Genomic DNA, 22,484 nt, shown 5'->3' on the forward strand with positions numbered 1-22,484 from the left:
TTTGACATTGTTCTCGACTGTGGTTACAGGTATTTGCCTGACTTTGTGGGTTAAACTTTGTGGTATGTAGTTTATCATGCATGTATGGAAATTGTTTGAATGTTTTAGCCATACTAGCGGCATAACTCTAGGTATGGCAATGGTAGTCGGTCGGTCGGTCGGTCTACTACTTTGGTCCAGCCTGAATATCGCAACAACTTCTGGATGGATTGTCATAAAATGATGCTCATACATTCATGATCAACACCTGCAAAGGGAGAACACGTAAAGTGGCTGCAAACAGCACTAGCTTATACTCCACTACTGATTCTAATGCAAAGGAAAATGAAAAAAAATATATGAATCTAAAATTATATATAGGATACTGCATGTAGAACATGAAACATGTCATGAGAAAAATAACATCAATTTAGGGTGTATTTTGCTCCTCCAGTATGTAGTGAAGAACTAAAGAACCTGTTCGATCAGACACCCCAGGGACACTAATAGATAAAGCAGAGACAGGTCTGAACAATTCAGCATCCATTTGCTGTACAGTGGGGGACCACGTGTCAACATGTCTGATGTCTGAGCCAGTTGCTCAGAGCTGTTTCAATAAATATACTGCACACCAGTTAGTGGAACGCTTTTATATTTCCTTCCATATAGTATTACATTATTATACACAAATTATGCATAAGAGAGAATCCCTATTATTTATCCAACCCCAACACTCAGCCACAGGCGTTTATGATTTAGTACAAAATCAGTCACTGAGTGAATAGGCATGCATATAAATCTATTTAATTGTCTTTCAAGGGCAGTGGCTTTAGAACAGTGGCACACAGTCTGACACAGTAATCGGTACCAGCCGTTTTTCTTTTTTCTTCTGTTCCAAAACTGTTTCAGTGGGGACATTTATTAATGATGATGGGACACCCCAGGCGCTTTCCAAAACCAAAGGGAAGTGCATGCAGGGATAAATCAAAGAGGATGTAAGTGTGGCTGTTTGGGAAATCAAAGTCTGAGTGCTAAAATAGACCTCCCCTACAAACAGTTCTATATTTCTCTGTTGATTGGTGCATTATTTCAGCAACTCACCATGCACTACAAGCCTGCCTCCACACTTAACCCTTTAGATGAGCTTTATGTTGTAAAACCTGCTTTTAAATACATGAAAACACATAGGCACAGAGAGAGAAACCCACCGAGACACACACACACACACACACACACCTTGAAGGATTCAATAAATTATCCAAGGCCCTGTGTCTGATTGGCTGAGCAAGCAATCTCGCCAGGATGGGCTGAGATCTTGTTGCCAAGGCAACAGTGGGGAACTCCCTGTCCCAGCCCTAGTTTCTCTGTGCAAGATAGGCTATCTTTGGAGTTTCTTTAAGAAGCACCTTAAGCATTGTAATGAATCTTCTCCAAAAGTACGTCTCCAAATGGTTGCAGGTTTGGCAATTATGTTTCCACAGAAGTCTTTTCACCGCCTGCAGTGGAAAATCCCATTGTATCATTAAATCCTGTATGGAAAAAACTAAACAAAAAACATCAGATTATATCATGAAATTTTCTCATGCATACATTTTTACATTTGTGTATAATAAACAATTGAATAAGACTTTACATCTATCAGAGTAAAAGTACAGTTTTAACACTATAAAAATTATTCAGCATAGTTACAAGGAGTCAAGAGGAACCTAGTTAAATTTCAAATGTATGACCACAACATCACATGCAGCAGAACTCCTTGCTGTCCCAGTTATGTAATGCTGTGTATAGGTCAACGGGTACACTAACTAGTGGCAAGGTTCGGTGCCCACTGAGGACTCCTATACTAGTGTGGGAGTGGAGGTCAATGCAAATCTCTTTAAATGTGATGATAGTCGTACTTCTAACTTTAATTTTTCCAACATAACCAAAATAACATAGCCAAATAGTAATACCTACTACAGTAATATACCGTATACCTACTGTAATGTAATTACTGTGCAAGCAATTCTGAACTGTTACTGCTACTATAACATAATGTATTGCCGTTTTACACAAAATTGTATGTGTATAGAGTAATTTAGTTTAAATGGTTTCTCTTGCGATACATGATCTCTTTTACAAGAGAGGCCGGTGCCAAAATGGATGAAGTCACATAAATAATTTTCATAATGGCATAAAGAAGAGAGTGTGACTATTTAAAACAGTAACACTCTTCTTAAAATGTGTTTTGGATGTGGCGTTTGAATGTCTCCTATAAAGTTTGTCTTGTTAATTATTCCTGACCCGGGGTGTGAAGTGCGAAAATGCAGTATTGCCAAGTTCAGACTCTGGGGACTCTAAAGCATCTAGAAGATCTGGTGTGATAGTTGTTTGAAACAGGGGAAAGCACTTTACAGAGGCCCACACTGTACATATTATACAGTATACAAGTACACATGACTCTTATGCTGTATAGGCCTTAGCTTTCTAATCATGAAGTCAAGGCCTGAAAAACTATTTTCATTTAAAAATAAATGGCACATTAATTGATTTAGCATTAATAATGGAATCGTTATAATATTGAGTGTCTTTCCCTGTTGTTGTTTGATTTGCATTATGAGGTTATATCTTCAATTGTTTCTAAATAGCAATGACAACCAACAGGCTACCACTAAAGTTCAAATTCAAATGTATTTGTATAGCACCATACAAAAGCAGTTCATAAGGCATACAAACTAAATAAAACAGCAAACGTAATAGATACATATATGCATACATACAGGTACAAACATAGCCTATTGTATTTAAATACTGTAGCTAATAGCCTATAACAAAAGGCCAAAAGTGCATATTGGCATGAGTGTCTGTGTCCAATACATTATTGTGTCCCAAATGTCCAACTTCGCTGTGGAGATAAGTCTACGCGAGACTACAAACTTCCTGGCAGCAGCAAAGCGTTTGTCTGCGTGCTGCAAGAGAGGGGCGTTTAAAATGCAGTGCAACAGCGCCACCTGTAGGTTAAAAGATTAACACAGTTTGTGAATAAAATACTAAAAACAGCGCCGTTTTTGTGCCGTTTAAACACGTAGCACAAAAATGAACAGAGCTTCATGTAACAGAGTAGAAATAAATGACGTTAACATGTACTCATACCATGGATGTATTAAGAGACTATTGCGCCGGATCACAAGGCGCTGCCATATTGGATGAAACCAAATTGCGTGCAGCGTATTACAAAATTAAAACAAATAGCTACACACGCTGTTTTACTCCACTTAAAATAGTCATCACGTGCCAGTACATTTTAAATTATGTTTCACTATTTGGCCAGCAATCGGCGTTTTCAAACTCTATAATATCTCCAACTGCACCCCCTTTGTTTTCATTTTCCATGGTACAGTCAGTGGGCACTATGGCGCTGGCGAGGATTGGTAAATGTTGTCGGTCGTTAGTACATGAGCCCTCCAAAGGACTGTTTTGTGGTGTTTTACAGACAGGCTGGATTGAAGGCTGTATAGGAGGTAAGACAAATAAAAGTTGTCAATAATTGTCAAATAAACAAGTGACCGTTGACTGGCTGGTTACACAGGCAGAGAAACTACAAAAGCAGCTTGTAAATAACCCACGTTTACAAAGATACTGTAACAGTGACTTTAAATGGCTTTAAAATCTAATAAAAATCCACCAAAACTCGATGTAACTGTGTTTTGCTTGCAGGATTTGTAGCAGTTGCATGCTGGCCTTTTTAGTTTTTGTTTGAAATGTTAAGTCATATGGTATTATTATGTACAAGCTATCCAGCTAGGCTAAATTATGATACGATGGCTTCTCAAGGGATTTACCTTTCTTGAAATTTATTTTTGGTGTTTTTTTCTCCCAATGGTGATAACTGACATGACATTATACCAGCTTTATTTTTTACCACCCAACTCCACGCCATGTTTAAAGTTACTGGTAGTGGTGGAAAGTAACTGAGTACATTTACTCAAGTACAATTTTGAAGTAGGCCTACTTGTACTTTACTTGAGTGTTTCCATTTTATGCTATTTTATACTTTTACTCCACTACATTTTGGAGGCAAATGTATTTTTTTTTTTTTAAATCAACTAATACATCATTATATATTATATTTTGTTATTAGCATAGGTTAAGCTAATCAGCAATATATGAAGTAACTGAAATTAGCTCCACCTTTACCGCATCACTTATTACAGTATAATCCAACATGATATACATTATTCTGAAATGGGCCATTCTGCATAATGAGTACTTTTACTTCTGGTACTTATATTTTGGTGGTGGTAATACTTTGTATACTTTATTTCATCACTGTAGTGTTGCTACTTTTACTTGAAGAGCTGAATACCTTTTTCACCACTGGTTATTGGAAACTGTTTTCTCTGCAGCTAAGAGGCATCTGTTGTCAGAAGATGTTATCAAACTACAAGACTTCCAGCAAAGGAAGCTGGCTGTGGCTCACCTTGTCACTGGAACAAAAGGTGAAGTAGTTCAACAAGTAGTTGCCGTCATTGGCTTTAAAGGTACACTGTGTAGTGTTTTGAGTATTTTATTAGCTAAAAATCAATGTCTTCATTCATAAATATGTCCTCATTGGTGTAAAATTACCTCTGCCAACGATCTAACTTATCCTCGTAAGCAAAGAATTTCTGATCTGTATTTACATTGGACGGGCAAGTCCGAGGAGGCTTCCATGTCGTTCTGCCATTTTGAAAAACTATAATCGCTGAGAGGGACATAAAGCACTAGCCTACCTATCTAGCTAATCCACAACGCGTTTTCGTTCAGAGCCAACGTCACGTGACTGAAACCAGCTGAAACGCAGAAGGAGATCAGTGAGAGGCGCTTGTCACTGCCCCAACAAATGAAAGCCTGCACTGCACTTTAGTTCATAATGGAGGATCCACAGGAGAAGGAATCCTCGTCACCAAAAAAGCGAAAATTGGAAGACATGTTGTCATAGCTTCTTGGTACATAACGGCTACCGTAGTTGCAACACGCATTTGAAAAAGCGAGACGCTAGAGAGCACTATTCGTTTGAATGCAAAATACAATTTCACCGCTAGATGGGAGAAATTCCTACACAGTGTACCTTTTTTTTAAAGCTGCAGTTTTATGTCACGTTTTATGTTACGATACACACTGTACAGTAAGAGCTCATATTTTCACCCAATTTTACAGGAAATTATATAGAGCTGTTCAGTCAGAAGCTTCAAAGGAATGAGCTGATACTGAGAGATGAGCTGAAGCTTCTCCTTCACTTGTGCCAGTCTGCAGATGACATGGTGATAGCCAGAGATGCCATTTATAGGTATAGTACATCCTTAATTTTGTAAAGCGTAAACACATTTTTTTATGCAAAGTAGATGATTTCAGAACCTAAATTTGTCTTATCCTCTTCTCTAAATTGCCTTTTACAAACATTAGAAAGAAGGAAATTTGATTCTACCCATTTCACAGAGGAAAAACAAATGTCTTCAATGGCTTTGACTATCATCATGTATCAAGTATCTGAATTATGTATATTGATCCTTTAATTTGCACTCACAAGGTACCATGCAGAGAACAGGAACTTGGTGTATGGAGAGTTTAAGTTTGGTCCTCTCTTTGTGAGACTGTGCTATGAGCTGGGTCTGGAGGACTTGGCTGCTGCTACACTTACAGATAAGGTAAATCTTGCATTAACCAAAACCTTTACTATTGCAACAATGTCATCAGGGGTAAAACTAAGACAGGATTGATACTTTTTCTAAGAGCTGACTTGGACTGGTAACATATCCTCTCACTTGTCTGAACAGAGTATGAGAGAATTTTTCAACGACGCAACCTCCTTTAACATCACCTTAGACATGTTATTCACAAAAGGCTCTTATGAAAGTAAGTGACAGATTAACCTCCCAGTGTTTGTTTGTGTTTTTTCTGAAATCATTATCACATGTGTATAATATTCCCAACTTTGGCTATTGCAGATGCCCTGGAGGTACTAAGAACTATGAGGAACCAAGGTGTACCATTCAACAAAGACACATTGACGCTGGCATCTGGCATCTGCTATAAACTGGTAAATGATCTATACAGTTTTATTAAGTCTATTTTAAAATGACAGTCCCAAGAGTTCTGTTTGTTTTAAGATGTACAAACTCTTCGGAGTGAGTTAATGTTCTGTTTTATGTTGGTCAGGACACGGCGGAGTCCTACAGGTTCTGCACTGCTATGATAGAGGAGGGGCAGACCAAAGGGCACTTAATCCCCAGACATGCTTACTGCTTTGCTGTAGCACTTGCACTTAGACGAGTAAGTTGTACCTTCTTCTTCTATTCCTTTTATTCATGCAGAAAGATGTGAATAATATTATATAATCAATATTCTGTTTTTTGTTCCAGAATGATATAGTAAACGCACAGTCGTTGTACTCAAAAATAATGAGCACTGACAGCAGATTATGCCAAAATTTAAAGGTAATGGTGCATCATATAACTGTGGTATACATTTTTTTTCTTTCCGTTGTTCAATGATTAATATATCCTTTTTTTATTGTGATTTAGGTTATCATACTAGCAAGGTCAGGAGCGCTGGCAGATGCCATTTCCATCCTGTCTGCAGCCATGCTGCTTAAAAGCACTTCTTTTGTTGCGAAGCCTGAATTTTCTCAGGAGGTGGTAAGTCCTATAAAGCCTCTGACACACCAACCCAACAGCCGCCCGTTGGCAGAAAAGGCAGTCGGACTGATCAGTCGGTTCCCCGAGGTCCAAAAAGTGCCTTAGAACACACCGAAGCGACGCCGATTTGAGCGTACGTTCTGCGGGTGCGCGAGACGTAATACGTCTCTATAACAGCAGGCGGCGTTAATCTGTATTGTCGCCCAAAAAAATGAAAACCGGCAGCTGATTGGACGAACGCGTCACGTGGGTCTGGCTGCTCCCGGATTTTTCAACCGGACATAATGGCGGCTCATTCAGAATACGATCTCATATTTTACAAAGATAGTTCACCGAAATGTGTTTCTGAAAACATTTTAAGCGAGAAATGGGCCATGCAGTTGCTGAATCTGTCTTCATTTCAGATCGACAAAGGTCAGTTTCCCGCTCGTCATTTCCGGGTTAGCACTCCACCAATCAGATTGGTCATTGAGTCCGACTGCCCGCCCTCCGACCCAGCAAGTCAGGTCGGCCAAAATGAAGGCCGGCGGCTCCTCCGACGGACAACGGCACGGAACACACCGAACAGACTCGAGTCACTGACCTCGCCAGACTGTCCGATGGCCGATTATCGGCTTGGTGTGTCAGGGCCATAACACACCACACAGTTTGCTCAATAACACAGATGCTAACCTAAGGAAAAAATTAAAAGGATTGGAGTATCCTTTACTGGGATTGTTGATCAGAATAACTGTGATGAAATATTTCTTACACAAGCTACAGGATTCTTTTCCCCATTAAAGGGGTTTGTTTGGGGAGTTTTTTCTTATCCGAAGCAAGAGTCGAAAAGGACAGCTGTCTGCTGTACAGATTGTAAAGGCCTTTGAGGAAAATTGTGATATTGGGCTATATAAAATAAATTGATTTAGACTTGACTTGTGACCTGTTTCAGGTGGATTTGCTGCGTTTAAAGAGTGAGGGCAGACCACACATGATGAAAGTGGAGCAGATAGTCACTCATCTTGAGCGAGCTCATCAGGTGACCCAGCAGACCCTCGATGGCATGCTCTGCCACACACCCACAGGGAGGAGGAAACCAGTGCTAATAATGGAGGAGAGGAGGACCAGCCGAAGGACTCTGAAGCCACTACAGTCCACTCTGCTGTCAGAGTGAGAGAAGCCGTGTGCCATTGCAAAGCCTGCTTTAACTAAAGGCTCTGATATGAGGCAATCAGTCAAAAAAACACTAGTCTCGTATTACCAGACCTTCCTTTACAGCGCTGCAGAGGAGGGTCTGGCTAGTCCACACAGCAATCCGGGATGGGAGAAAAAAACGTGCTCTCGTTTATTGGCAGAGTAGACTTTGTCATGATTACTGTCTCTACCTCTCCTTAGACACAGACAGAGTCATGCATCTGCAGACTGGACTTCTGTCTCTTTTTTGTGTTGCCCCTATCTAAATTTGATGAAAAAGGTCAAAAATCTTCTTTTGTGCAGCAGGTACTTTAACAGAAAGCTGCTGAGAGAATTTTACACCATCACACCAATGGCAATGGAATTCTTTGCAAGGATCTATGCATAATAAGTGATTTGGGAAGAATGTGTTGTACTGTATATAAAAGTGTGACTGAGTGATTAAAGATGAATCGTGTATTATTTGTCTTGATGCTCTAGGGATGCTGGCAGATCAGGTTTGTTTTGCAAGCTTTAAAGAATAGGTTCTAATTTTTTTCAAGTGTGTCTCAAAAACAACACCCAGGTGCCCAGATGTTCATTGAAAGAGCTTTTGCAAGCTGTAATCACACACACAAATATGCCAACGTTTATTATTATAATAAGTTAATATGAGGCTTCAGCAGTCTGAGTTAAAGAAATAATGTGGATATCTTTTCGAACAAAATCAACCATCTAGATGAAAAGATATCTCATCCGCTGATCGATCAAATAATTTTAAGCTGGTTCCCAAGTTGCGTCTCTGATTTCCAAATCACAACAAAGGTGCCAGCTTCCTGTATAGGGGACAGAGTCACAACTTGAGAAATGGGTAAAAACCCTTTTGTCACCCAGATGGTTAGAAGCGTCTTTTAGGATTTCCTATTGAAAGTGCATAAGAGAGGGACCTCTAGATCAGTGTGAATGAACAGGAGGAATGCAGCAAGCAAAACCTGTTTCAGTGTTAATATGGGCACCTGCATGTTGTTTTAAGACAGTCATTGTGAACCTATCCTTAAAACAACCTTTCCAAAGGCATTTTTCTCCCAAAAAAACGGATTGCTGATTGAGGATTGCTTTTCTCTGTGACTTAAATGTAATGGTAATACATTAAAAGGCACAAACTGGGGACCTATAAAGCCATACCTGGCATGTCATAACTTCCATTGATATTAAAAAAAATAAAATCTCTAAATCTGCCGCCCCAAAGCCTTTCATCTGCACACTGTGATACTCACAAAATGTGTGGTAAAATAAATATATTATAAATCCAAATCTGCTAATCGGAACCATAATCGGAACATGTAAACAAACAATGGTGCACATCAAATCCCTCCCACAATGCACCGCTACATCGGCTGAGCATCCAGGGAGGAGAACAACGGAGCAGCTACTTGAACCCAAACAAACAGTGTTAGCTAATAGTGTACATTTATAAGGTAGTTAAAAGTGAGCTCGGTGTAGTGTTTGTTCATCTATAACTATAAGATTACAAGAGCTTTCAGGACGGATGCAGCGGTGATATAGCTACACTCCTATCGGCAGCTGGGAGGCGGTGCTCTTTAGCATTAGCTAGCCAGTTAGCTGGTTCTAACTGACGGGAGAAGCTGTGTGAAAAGCTGCTGGTAACATCGTTTCGGCTGGTCACAAAACGAACACACAAAGGAAAAAAAGATTTAAAAAAATACTTAAAAGTTTAACTTAAATCTGGTATTACTGATAGGGACCGCTGTGTGGTAATATAAGAAAATTAGTGGTTACTTTGTTGAGACCATAGCTTGTCCTACTACATAGATTGACTAGCGTTAGCTAACTTAACTTAGCTATTGTTAGGTCGTCTGAGGCGACATCTGTAGCTAAATACTGGATTCGGGTAGCTTTAGCTAACATAGCTAGAAAAACACAATGAGTACCGAAGCTGCAGCGTCCACTAAACCCACTCCGGAGGATGATGGCATGACATGGTGGTACCGATGGCTCTGCAAAATAGCTGGAGTTTTGGGAGGAGTATGTAAGTAACGTTAGTTATGACATGACATTTCTAATATCACTTGATAAGTAAATAAATGATAGGCCGAGATAAATACTACTACTGAGTGTGCTGTGTATTTAACTACCAGTTTACAATGACATTAGATTTTTGCTATTTTCTATGACATTTGTTGACTTTTCATCATACTTTTATACCGTTTTGTGTTTTCTTTTGCATATCTGCATTAATATGATGGTTAGAGGAGAGACCGGACAGAAATGGCATCATATTACAATTGGGAAAAACATGTTTTTGATTGTGTATAAACCTCACTTCAGTTGCTCAGCCACGCCAGACAAAAGCTTTGTCACCGACTATTGTCCCCTCACTGCAGCAGCCACTGTTGGGCACCGCTTTACATGACATGCTCATTCCATAACAGCTTGTTATTAAATTAAAACTATGTGATATGAACACACAGTCCACCGCAGGTAAGTTTACTATTTCCATCAGGAGTTAAGTGTGAGACAGTGATATTTACTGCTGGCTTTGCGGTTTTCCAGCAGCATTGCAGCTCTCCTTCACAGACTGACACCAGAGTCACAGTGCCTGTATCACATTAACTACCTAGGGCACTGCATATTCAATGGGATCTGTATTATTAAGGAGGCTGGATGGTCTAAAGGGGCAGGATGTGCTACATTGTTCTTCCACTGTTTGTGGCAGTGTGGGCTAGTCTGGCCTGATAGTTCACATATAAGCGAAGATAGAAACTAGGCATATTTACCCTCTCTTCTCACTGTGGATTTTCAGCTTGAAATTGCTGTATTGGTGTATGGACTGACAGTCCAAAGTTTTAAAACACCAAATGTTTTAGCATTTAAACATTGTGTGCCCTTTATAAATACAACATTGAGTAAATAATAGACTTAGATTAGATTTGATTGTGACTTATTGTGAAACATTGGAAGAAATGGCTGGTGCTTTTTTGACATCTGCTTTCCATCCAGTCGTAAAAAAGGAATACATTAGTTGATGTTGATGGGGAGGTGTGACTAGTGATAGATCTTTCTCATATTTGACATTTTGACTTGTTACAGCAGGAAAAGCACAGGTGAAACTAATAGCAGTAATGATTGCTTTGTTCAAGGGCTGAAACAACAGAAAATTCATCTGCAACTATTTTATTATTTTATTTCGTTTGTCATTGTTTTAAATGGGTTTAATTTTCGGCCTAAGCATGTGTCATGATAACTTCTACATCTAGATACAGTATGAGTCCTGGATTCCATCATTTTATGTTTTTTTCCCCCAGATATTTCCAAACTGCTTTAGATATTAGGCAGTCATGTGCTGATCTTGAAATAAATGTGTTTGTTATACATTTGTCTCCACATACTGTACATGCTCCGTATGTTCCGCATTGCTGATTTTCTTATGTTGTTTATAGTGTACACAGTCAGTACTAACCAAGCAGTACATCAAAAAAACAGTAGTGACTGAACTGGATCTCTATACATCCACATACTGTATATCATTCTCAGATCTATTCTGCCCTCTGAGATATTTCACATACTATAAAATGCCAAAGCCTATTGGTCAGGCCTAATATTTTCACAATCTGTCATGTGGTTTATCTTAATAGCAGCCCATTTGCTTTGTCTTTTCTCTTGTCCAAATCATGCAGCCTGTGCCGTCTCAGGAGTATGGAACTGTGTCACGGTGAACCCTTTAAACATTGCTGCTGGAGTTTGGATGGTGTAAGTCTTTAACACTTGTTACGCTTAATTTAATGTACTATGCATATATTAGCTCATTCACATTCCATAGGCCAAACCATGTTTATAATCTGTTGGTATTGAGGAGAAAAGACAACATACTATAAAACCACTTTAGACTAGACAGAGTGCTGTATGCTATTATTCATTTAAGCTCCGGTCCAGTTTGCTGTCACAATGCACAGTGAAACGGTTTTAAATTAATCATTTAATCTATTGAATGAGACAATACTTTAATTGTAGCTTTACTGTTAAGATTTACAGTTTTTGTTATATACTGTATTTATATCATGCATTATGCACTCGTATTATCTATTGATTCACATTTCTCTATTTGTACGTACAGTATTATTTTACATCGATAGTGAGCAGGAGTCTCATGTAGCCATGTGGCCACACCTACTGCTCAAATGCGGAGGTGAGGAGGAATTCTTGACATGAACATGCCGTGCCAAAGATATGCTCAAATTTGAAGACTTTAGGACATGCCACAGAAAAGCCAACTGTGTGTGTTTTTTTTCCAGGTTAAAACTGTTTGCATTGATAGCTTAGCTGCAATGCTAGCTAGAAATAAAGATTGATTAATAAAAGTGTCATTCTGCCCTTTGTATTCTTTACTCCAGATCACACCAGAATCAAAAGAGCCTTTTAGAACTGAAATTATTGGTTGATTAATCAATTAAGTTGATCAACATAATATGAATCAGCATATATTTGATAATCAATCAGTGATTTTTTTTAATTTTTTTTAAGCAAGCGTCTTATCTTCTTTTTTTTCTTCTTTTTTTTAGATCTGCTTTTCTTTGTCTAATGTGATATTAAACTGAAAATAGAAAATAGTTGGCAGATTAATCGATAATTAAAATAATAGTCCAAATTCCACTTACCAGCTCACTGTAGAAACGTTCTGGCTGTTTTCATGACAGTGAGCATGTGAGCATTAGTGCTCCAGCCAAGCCCAATTTGAACACCTTGAATGGCAATGACAGCATACTACAGGGCATGTGCATTAATCATATGTTAATCTTGATTACAATTTTGGCTCCTAACGATCACAAAAACAATGCAATCGAGAAAAACGATTATTTTGCACATTACATTTTGCAAGTAAACTCTTATTTTGTCTTGTCTGTTGTTTAAAGCTATAGTGCGTAGTTTGTGTCGCCCCCATGAGGAATTCTAAGTAATGACAACAACACTGTCGGCACGTCCACATGATACAAGCCTTCCGTGATTGCGCTTCACCCCCACCACCCCCTCCTCCACACAGTTGCTAGTAGCCAAGGAGGACACGGAGGATTTAAAAAAAACATGATGGACTCTTCAGAAGAGGTTGTTCTCTTCACTCGAGTTTCTGCGCGGGAAAGTCACCGGGCAATACCATCTTCTGAACACAGCCATACTGAGAAATACAGAGAGAGTTGTGTGGAGCTGATAGTCTCAATTAGCTTTGTAGCAACTCATTTGGCAACGGCTTGAATGTAACGGACGTTCATTAATATCAAAAAGTTCAAAACAAAGCTTTAAGTTCTATAAATGCAACATCTTTCCAAAAGTCAATGAGTAATCAGGTTCATTAATTGTGATTATGATTTTTTTCCCGTAATCAAGCAGCCCTAAGCATAACGGTTCCTTTCTACCCAGCTGCTGTGTTTAATTTCTTCCAGACTTGAGTTGTACGGTATTTGAGCTGGAAGGACACAAGGTATTTGACTGCTGTGTTTGTGTCCTCTCCCTCTGTGTCTAGGTTAAATGCCTTTGTGCTGTTCCTATGTGAAGTCCCATTCTGTTGCCAGTTCATAGAGTTTGCTAACGCAGTAGCAGCCCGTGCAGACAAATTCAAACCTTGGCAGAAAGCCTTCTTCTACTGTGGGTAAGAACAAATTGAAAAATGAATTGTACACAGTTGATGTCATGGGAGACTGTACTTCACTGTATGAAAAATTACATTTTTGGAATGTGAATATCTGATATGATTTACTGACTTGTTTGTTTTTGTCTCTGGTTGGCTGTTCCTTTGGTTGCTCATTTTTCAGGATGGCTCTGTTTCCCGTATTCTTGAGTTTCTCTTTTACCACCTTGTTTGGAAACGCCATCGCCTTCGCTACAGGAGTTCTGTACGGCCTTGCGTCTTTAGGCAAAAAGTAAGTCTGTTAGTAGTTTGTACCATGTAATTCCGTTACATCAGAAAAACATAATTTCTTTTTTAGTATCTATTTGAATAAAAGCGGTACAATAATTGTAATCACTCGTATCTCTTGATATCTCACTCATAAAAACGCTCCTCTAAAAGGTCATATTAAAACAGTCCCTTATTAATGCAGTATTCCACATTCTAATCACTTAATAAGATTTTTATTTTATGCATCTAACAACCCTAATGATCCTTTTTATTCATGCAAATTCACTTCTGACAAGGTGAGCCATGTAATAACCTTGCAATTAAACTGTCATCCTCTCCTGTCATACCCACTTTTTCGTCTACCCACCTCTCCTTCGTCATAACTTTTTGTTACCCTCCTCCTCTCGCATCCTGTCTTCTTTTTTTTTTCTTCTTTCTCTCTCTCAGGGGAGACGCAGTGACTTATGCCAGACTGCAGCATCAGAAACAGGCAGATGAAGAGAAGATGACAGAAACGGCAAATGGGGCTCCGGAGTAAGGCATCTGCCTTTCCACCCTCCTCTTCCTCTATTTTCTTCAGTTGTTACCGCCCTCCATCCATCCTACCTCATCCTCCATGCTTCTTTCCTCTTTCCCATTTCTGTCACTACATAATTATGGTACTGAGTTTACTTATTTACTTACACTGCTGCATTCTTGTTGTCCTGACCTAATGGTATCCAAACGGATTGGCGTTGGATTAAGTCCATGACTCGATACCATAGATTGTATGCTTTGTTTTTCATGGTTTATTGGCTCCTCATGGGTTTTATTTATTATTTTTTCCCCTTTGTTGTTTGTTGCTGCTGTCAGTTGTAAACGCTCTTTCTGCAGGAGAAATGTGAGGTACATCTTTCTAGCCCAAGAACCTTTCAGGAAATCCGAAAGCTAAATTAATGTGAATGTAATATGTACATAATTAACTTAAGGTTATCAGGTTATTTACTATGACGTTGAGACTGATTCAAATGTGTCTCACTTGGAGAGTGAACTGTTGCATTAACTCTGCATTTAATCCGAAGAACCTACTTTAAGCAGTGAATGTAGATGGTAAAAGTCAAAACTACTTTATTGTACTATTTATCAAAAAGAAACTGCCTGACTTTTGACAGTTACTACTTTTTTCCTGTATTTGAGTCCCAAAATGTACCTTCATTGGACTACTTTTGAGTAAAGAAAATAGGAGTGATTTTGGTATTACAGTATTCTACCCACTGTGCAGACAAAACTCTGAATTGCAGCCTGAATGCATTTTAAAATATACATAGGCATTAGAGATATGTTTAACATTGGGGAATGTTTCTCGTATACCCAAAGATAAAGAAGGTATGCTTTCATATATTATTTGTTCAGTTGGTTTAAGCTCAGCTGGGAATTCCTGCACTAAACTTTTGGTAGCATGGACTCTGGTATAGTGGGAATTTTTAGGAAAAGCTTTCAGTGCATGTGTCAGCTTGTGTATGTATGGTTCCTCATGATCAGGCAGCCGGTAGCAGTGTTGTGGCTGCAGATTTTGTGGTACATTATGAATTGGAAAACTGTTCTTATTTGTTCTCCTTTTTAAAACATGTAAAACATCGTTTTAGAATATGTTACTGAATATCTGCTGTGTTTATTATGAGTCTTAATTAGTACACTCTACCAAAATCCATTACAAATTCAGTGAGGGGGAAGTGTCTTGATTCAGGGACGATTTGGTCTGTATCCCACACAATCACCAGAGCCATGGTTTGCCTTTTGTCACTCAAATGAGGTATGCAGTGTTCAGCAATGTACGATTTGTGTTTGTGTTTTGTTGCCTTGCCTCCATTGTGTAAAAAGGAACTTTGGGAATAATTGTTTACACGTACCTCTTACAGCTGTTTCTATCCTAAATCTATTACTGGCTGGTCAGTGACTGAGTGGATTATTCACAAATTACCACCAGCTCTCAGGTATCCTACTTAACAGTGCACAGTGAAACAGATACAAATTAGTTCATGAATAGATCATAGATGTATGGGAACTAGCATAAGCATGACTATGAAATTAGTCATTTGAGCCGATGGAAAAGCATTTGTGTAGCATTTAAAACATGCACAACCATCGTTCACAAGTGATTAAACACTACACATACACACCAGCAGTATGCTACAGTTAGACACTACACACCTCTTACACTATAGTTTTAATAAGATGTAAAATAAAACCCCTTGTCTTGTCCACAACCATCCATCCAGTTTTATTGTATTGCAGTGACGTGCATCCAAAACTTGAGTGCATATTTTGCTGTAAGGGATATGTGTATAATGTGTGTTGTGATGTGAATACTGATCCTGTTTATCAATTTGCGAATTAAACAAACTTGCTACTACTACCATGGTGTTGGCTTCTTGTGTCGTCGCCTTCACAATCTTCTTAATGGTTTATACTTTTGTGTCAAGAATGTTTTATATAATACCAGCATATCCTGTTCAGAAAAATAATGTAAGTCACTGGACTGGATTACAAAACCGGCTTCAAGTCTAGTTCGTCATTGAACCCTCTCGGGTTTTAAATACTCAATTTAGAAATCAAGAACGCCTTCGTAAAGAGCATAAGGGACATTAAGATTTATTTTCAGGAAATGTGCTGCAACTGGATAGATTTATTTTTTACATCTCATAGTACTTTATATTCTGCTATATTGAGTTCTGTCAATGTTTTCCCTACATATCCTTTTTCACATGAACATGTTAACAAATAAACCACACCCTTTGTGTTACACTACACAAAGTTAGATTATTTTATGTGGATAGCTGAAGTTTGTGTTGTTGTATTGTTACATTGCACGAAAGTCAAATAGATTGCATACATCCCAGCAAGCAGTTTTTGACCAACGCCTACCTGCGATGTTTTGAGGTTATTTAACTGGTGGTTTGATTAATAATAAAGTTAATGATTACCACTTCTCAGGATTACCCCTCCCTTCTAAGGCATTTTCTTTCACCTATAAAGCTTATTGTTTATTTTTCAATCTTAATATCTTCCCCTTTGAGTGCAGATTGTAGGAATTTAGTTGCCTGATTCTCATAATAGATCATACTTGATTTGATTTGCAAGGATTAGTCTATATAAGTACATTTGCTGCCTCTGAACTGTAAAGATACCGATTATAGACAAAGACTTTTCTTTTATGCACTATCAATCTTAAAACATCTGGAAACAAAAAAAATAGCATTTTAACTTTAGTAATTTATAATCTGATTGTAATTGAGTAATCAACAGAGGGCGCCATTGCATTATTTCAGTCATATGTCTTTCTGTCTACTTTTAATTAAGTAGCCCATTTAACCTAGTATTTAATTATGTAATATATTATTACTACTACTACTACAACTAGTAGTAGATCAAAGAGAGGGCACACGTTTTATTGGAATTGAACCTGTGATGCACCACTTGTATTATTGGCCTGCACATACATGACAGGTTTAATACCGACAGCTGCAGTAAAATGACAAAAACATGGTAGGATGCTGTTTTGCAGTCATCAAAACCATTTGTCATGTAGTTAACAATGGCTTTTCAGTGACAGAACATTTGTTATCTACTAGCTGGGCTCCTTTCAAAGTGTTATATGATTTAGTTTCTCAGTGTGGCTCCAATTTTAGATACTTTGTACACACTGTGACCACTACTGGGTATATTAGTACTGTAGTACTTCATCACATCCAATAAGCATATAAGCAAATAAATGTATGAGAATAAAAAGTACAATATTACCCTCTGAAAAGTATTGAAGTAGAAGTATAAAGTAGCATAAAATGGAAATACCCAAGTAAAGTTAAGTACTTACTTAAGTAGGCTACAATACTTGAGTAAATGTAGGCTACTTTGTTACATTCCAACACTGTACTAAATATACCACTGACTGGAGATATTTAAAAATGACATTATACAGTTGAAATTCCCTCTTTATTTTTCTGTTGAATTTCTCATTCTCCCGAACATTAAATCCACCTCAGGTTGCCAGGAATAAAGAGAATCGAAATGTTCATCTCCTGAGGGGAGGACTAACATTGTCTGCCTGCTTTCCTCCCAACTCCGCGTTGCATCATGCTTGGGAACTTTGCTCCAATGAGGGGCTGGCATTGTGCTTTGTGTGTGTGGGGGGGAAGAGAGAGAGAGAGAGAGAGAGAGAGAGAGAGAGAGAGAGAGAGAGAGAGAGAGAGAGAGAGAGAGAGAGAGAGAGAGAGAGAGAGAGAGGAGAGAGAGAGAGAGAGAGAGAGAGAGAGAGAGAGAGAGAGAGAGAGAGAGAGAGAGAGAGAGAGAGAGAGAGAGAGAGAGAGAGAGACGGGTGCAGCGTTGCCACTAAGGACGCGATTCAAAAAATATCCCCACAGCGAGCAACATCACCTGCGGAGAGAAAACACCGCTGGTGATGTTACGCTGGAATTCCCCAGTGGCTTTGGAAACTACATCTTCCACGTTGCTGTGTTTTTTTTAAATTTAATTTAATTTTTTTACATGAGACGTAGGCTATATGGCAGGAAATCCTTAAGCGTGTCTCGGTGTATTGTCACAGGAAAAGGGGTGACCAAATCTGTCCCTCTTGAGGATGGGACCTTTTTGAATCTCAAAGCAACAACAATGGACTGCGTTTCGACCGGGAACTCACTCTTAGAGCCGTGCTGTACAAACACATGGGAGTGTAGCGTCTCAAACCCACACGACATTTGTCTGTTTAGTTAAACATTGTTCACAGTGTCGTCAGTTGCAGACCGTGATGCCCGCGAGGAACAGGTACAACCTGGTGGACGATGTGGCGGACTCGAGGGTGCCTCTGCACAACGAAGAGGCGTACCAGCATGGGATTTCTTTCCAAGCCAAGGTGAAATGAAACTAGCTATCCTCTTTATTTTGACACCGTTTACCATACAGTCAGTTCAGAGTTGTGTTGTGTTGTGTTGTGTTGTGTTGTGTTTTGGAGCGAAGTGGCAGGTGCACTGGACCCTTTCTGATGGGATCCAACATGAAGTTTGGACGCATGGCAGTGTACTCAACTACACATGTGGTTTAATGCAGCAAGTCGATATGGGGAGTTGTTTTATTTGTAATCCTAAAAAACTGAGGCAAATGTCTTTTATATTTGGTGCTTGAAAGTGTATTTTCAGGTTTTCCCCAAGTCATTGAATTATTAACCTCTCAGGGAGCAGTCTGAGCTGATTTGCAGGGCATGAGACAGAGAGCACTGTGGCAGAAAGGGTTAAAACATTGGAGTGTTACTGGTCCAAAGTTCAATCACACAGCTGCTTGTAATACATCCATGACTTTATCTTGTAAAATTAGGACTGCTTATCAAACAGCTTTCTCATCTCAGTTTGTCTCAGTCTTTCTTTCTTAATGTCTTTATTCCCCTTAGTGTTGCAAAACACAGTCCCATAATGCATCCACCACACCAACAATTTCCTACTGTGGGTATACAACACTTTTAACAAAAGAGCTGCAACTTGAAGCCACAGCCACAAGTTTGAATATATGCAAGCCACAAAGAATTTAAGGCAGAGCTAGTCCTTTGTACAATACATTCAACGCATGAATAGAAAAGCACTAGTTGCCACATTTCATAAAAAAAAAAAAAATTTTGGTAATGCACAAGTTAATCTCTCCAATGGAAAACTATTTCAAACCACTTTCCACCAATGTGAGAGTTTAGGTAGTTCCGTTTGTCTCCTTATATTGTAGGCAGTGTTTAGGCAGTGTTTGCCTTTTATAAAACAAAACATTTTGTGTGATCTGTAATTATGTTGCTGTGACTCCACTTTGGGAGCCGTTGGACTTAATTGTGCAGCTGTAGTGTATGGGATAACATCTCTGACTCTCATGCTGTTGTCATGTGTGATTGTTTACTACAGTATGTGGGGTGTCTTGACGTGCCCAGGCCCAACAGTCGGATGGAGATCGTGGCAGCCATGAGGAGAATCAGGGTAAGATGAAGACATAATGCAATGTGTGTTTAAGAGCAGAACAGAACACACACACACACACACACACACACACACACACACACACACACACACACACACACCATCATCAGTCCTGTGATGATTGCTCCCTGATGGATGACAGAAACTATCTTTACTATAAACACAGTAAACACACACGCAATACAAAGAGTGTCCGTCTGTCAGATGAAATTTGTATTGAGTATGTAGTGACGCATGCACTCGCTGGACAACAGACTTCTGGGAAAGCAATGCAGGGATGAATTTTTCAGAAAGAGAAAGCAATAAGAGAGAGCTGGAGTGGCTTTCTTTGCTGAATAGTGCATCACTCTATCTAGATATGTTTGTGAAAGTTCAAGGACACAATGTGTGTGGGTTAGCGCTGCCTCTGATTAAAGTCAGACTGTGGCTTATTAGTATTGCATTATGTTGAGCTGATTATTAGAATTTCACAAATCAACCTTTTTTCTACTTATGAGCCTCATCTTTTTTCCTCTGTCACCCTGCATTCAGTCTCTCCGCATTGTTATTCACACTATCATATCATAGCCAGGCAGGTTACATCAGTAATGTTACTATAGGGAACATGTAATCATTTCTCCCTCTCATTGTCCCAGCGGGCCAACATTTTCCTCAGATCCGCTAACACAGAGCCATATCAGAGATTTGAGGTTGTTTTGTGACTCACCAGACTTGCTTGCTCGGTTTAGACATGACAAGGCTCTTAACCCATGCTGAGTGAATATGCAGGAAATAAATGTGTAATCATTTTTTGAGCTACTAAAAAGCCATAATGTGGATTTATCCTTTGAAAAAAGCATGAGTTTTTAGGTTTTTTTTAATTGTTTTTTTTTTTTTACCATTTTGGGGAATCCTCCCATGTTCTTTTACAATACTTTGTTTTGGCTCCTGTAGTGTAAAATATGGGTTTGTAGGTGGCTGCTGTGCTGCTTTAAGTGTGAAACTGTGTGCGTATAAAATCAGAGGAACCCCAACTGTAGAAAAAAGATATTTTAAACAGACAAAACCCATCTAAAAAAAGTAGGTCTGTGGAACAGAGACACAGCCAGTCAGGCTGTTTATGAGTCTATCTGTGTGAATGGGCTGAGTGCGCAGATAGTGCCTGTTTTTTTCCCTGCAATCCTCAAACTGAGAAATCGATGAGGTTGTATTGTAAACATGATCATCAGGGTGATACACTGCAGGCTGAGGCAGAACACAAAACAGAAATGATGCTTTTGATTTCTACAAAAAAAAGATTATCTCTGTTAAAAAAATACATAAGACCTAGTTTTTACTCAAACTAGTGGTTACTCAAATCGCGATCTGTTTACCAGCATATATGAATGTGATGTTGCTATTTAAAGATACACACTCATTAGTGTTTATTTATGTCCGAGTGTGTGGATGCATACACATTGGGTGTGTGTATATGAAATTCCCTTGAGGTCCAAAGAAAGCCTTGAATCAATAATGAATGAGTTGGTGTATTTAGGTTGCAACTTTCAGCCTATTGTATAGAATATCTTTGTTTTTGAATGGTTTATGGATTAAGCATAACACTGCTTTATAGTGTCCCCTTTGACTAATGTAAACAGGAGAGTCTGCCTGATAGCATGGACCAATATATAAATAAATAACCTCTCATTTATTATATATTGTCATGACGTGCTTAATGTAATCTTTGACGACAGTGACCAGAGAGATGTAACTATTCATAGACTTGTGGTATTACACTGACTGGTGGATGACTTTGGCTTAGTTTTTACTGTGTCATGTCATCTTGCATCTTGCAGTTGAAGCATCAAGACTACATAACTTGTACTTGTGTGTGTGTGTGTGTGTGTGTGTGTGTGTGTCCTGGTTTCAAACGCATGGAAAGAAAAGATTGTATTTTTGTGCCAACTGCGTCTTTTTGGGTGAACCCTGTCACACTGTGCCTACACTGAGTGAATGCAAACACATGAGCGTTTTAGAGGGTGGGCGTGCACGTTTAGGGTTGGTTGCCAAGTCAAATGTAATTAGCTTTGTGTAGCTGAATATTGACTGGCCTCCCTGACTTTCTCCTCATCTCTTTTCACAAAAGCAAAGGCCTTGTCTTAAATTTAAAAGTGCAACCCTTTAGCTGAGGGACTGCACAGAGGAGTTGAGTGTGATTAAAGAGAGTAAGGAATGAACTGATGGCAGTTGGGAGAAGGACTCGAGAGGAAGTCCTGGAATCGAGAGGGGTTGCGCGGTGGCTGGCAGAGCCGTAGTCGTTTCATCTCCCTCGGTTAATCTCTTTAGTCTCAGTGGATGAGAGAGAGAGAGAAAATCTGGGTTTGACAGAGCAGAGGAGCAGTGCTAGTTGAGTCAAGTCTTCAGTCGTGTTACAAACACACACACCTGCCATTCCCACAGAGAGAAAGTGAAAAGACACAATTTTGTGTCCTGTGGATCTTTTCAAAGTTGCGTTTTGTTAAAACTTCTCCCATTATGGCTGACTGGTCCTACTGTGTTGGTTTATAAGAATTAGTTTCATTCAGTTTGACCAGTGGCATCGAAACCATCCCAGTGGTGTGCAAGTGCGTTCACACACATGTTTGTATGTGTGAGTGTGTGAGCTTCAGTGCGCCATAATAGCGAGACCCCTTGTATTCTAACAACCTCTGCAATTGATTAACGGGGCTGAATGACAAAAAAGGATGCCGTTGCTACATCTCACATGGAGAGATTTTGTGTAGTCGTCCACAACTCACTGCGTAAGAAAAGGACCTGTGTATATACTGGAAAATCCTTGAGAAA

At 39.1% G+C, this 22,484-nt stretch overlaps 3 protein-coding genes across 5 annotated transcripts in view; all 3 read left to right on the forward strand.

Annotated features, from left to right (window-relative positions):
• The first annotated feature begins 3,334 nt into the window (after window positions 1-3,334).
• Window positions 3,335-8,254, forward strand: ptcd2 (pentatricopeptide repeat domain 2). Of its 2 annotated transcripts, none has more exons than XM_078271293.1 (10): window positions 3,335-3,479; window positions 4,365-4,457; window positions 5,158-5,287; window positions 5,528-5,645; window positions 5,775-5,853; window positions 5,946-6,037; window positions 6,157-6,270; window positions 6,360-6,434; window positions 6,522-6,635; window positions 7,567-8,254. In XM_078271293.1, exons 1-10 carry the CDS (start codon window positions 3,350-3,352, stop codon window positions 7,786-7,788), a joined length of 1,167 nt encoding a protein of 388 aa, XP_078127419.1. In that variant the 5' UTR covers window positions 3,335-3,349; the 3' UTR covers window positions 7,789-8,254. The 2 variants fall into 2 exon arrangements, with proteins under 2 accessions (XP_078127419.1, XP_078127418.1); XM_078271292.1 differs by having other exon boundaries at window positions 3,342-3,479; window positions 4,365-4,499.
• A 908-nt stretch (window positions 8,255-9,162) lies between these two features.
• Window positions 9,163-16,093, forward strand: cacfd1 (calcium channel flower domain containing 1). The gene is made up of 5 exons (XM_078271294.1): window positions 9,163-9,837; window positions 11,486-11,558; window positions 13,324-13,449; window positions 13,613-13,720; window positions 14,146-16,093. Exons 1-5 carry the CDS (start codon window positions 9,732-9,734, stop codon window positions 14,234-14,236), a joined length of 504 nt encoding a protein of 167 aa, XP_078127420.1. The 5' UTR covers window positions 9,163-9,731; the 3' UTR covers window positions 14,237-16,093.
• A 1,886-nt stretch (window positions 16,094-17,979) lies between these two features.
• Window positions 17,980-22,484, forward strand: part of LOC144531377 (carboxyl-terminal PDZ ligand of neuronal nitric oxide synthase protein) — a 56,282-nt gene continuing 51,777 nt past the window's right edge. For both annotated transcript variants that reach the window (XR_013503212.1, XM_078271474.1), the window contains exons 1-2: window positions 17,980-18,586; window positions 19,611-19,682. Coding sequence is in view for 1 of the 2 variants with exons in the window: in XM_078271474.1 (XP_078127600.1) it covers window positions 18,482-18,586; window positions 19,611-19,682 (177 nt within the window). In the remaining variant the exon portion in view is untranslated. The remainder of the gene's footprint in view (window positions 18,587-19,610; window positions 19,683-22,484) is intronic.

Source organism: Sander vitreus, chromosome 16 (genome assembly GCF_031162955.1).
Source record: "Sander vitreus isolate 19-12246 chromosome 16, sanVit1, whole genome shotgun sequence".
Classification (NCBI taxonomy): domain Eukaryota; kingdom Metazoa; phylum Chordata; class Actinopteri; order Perciformes; family Percidae; genus Sander; species Sander vitreus.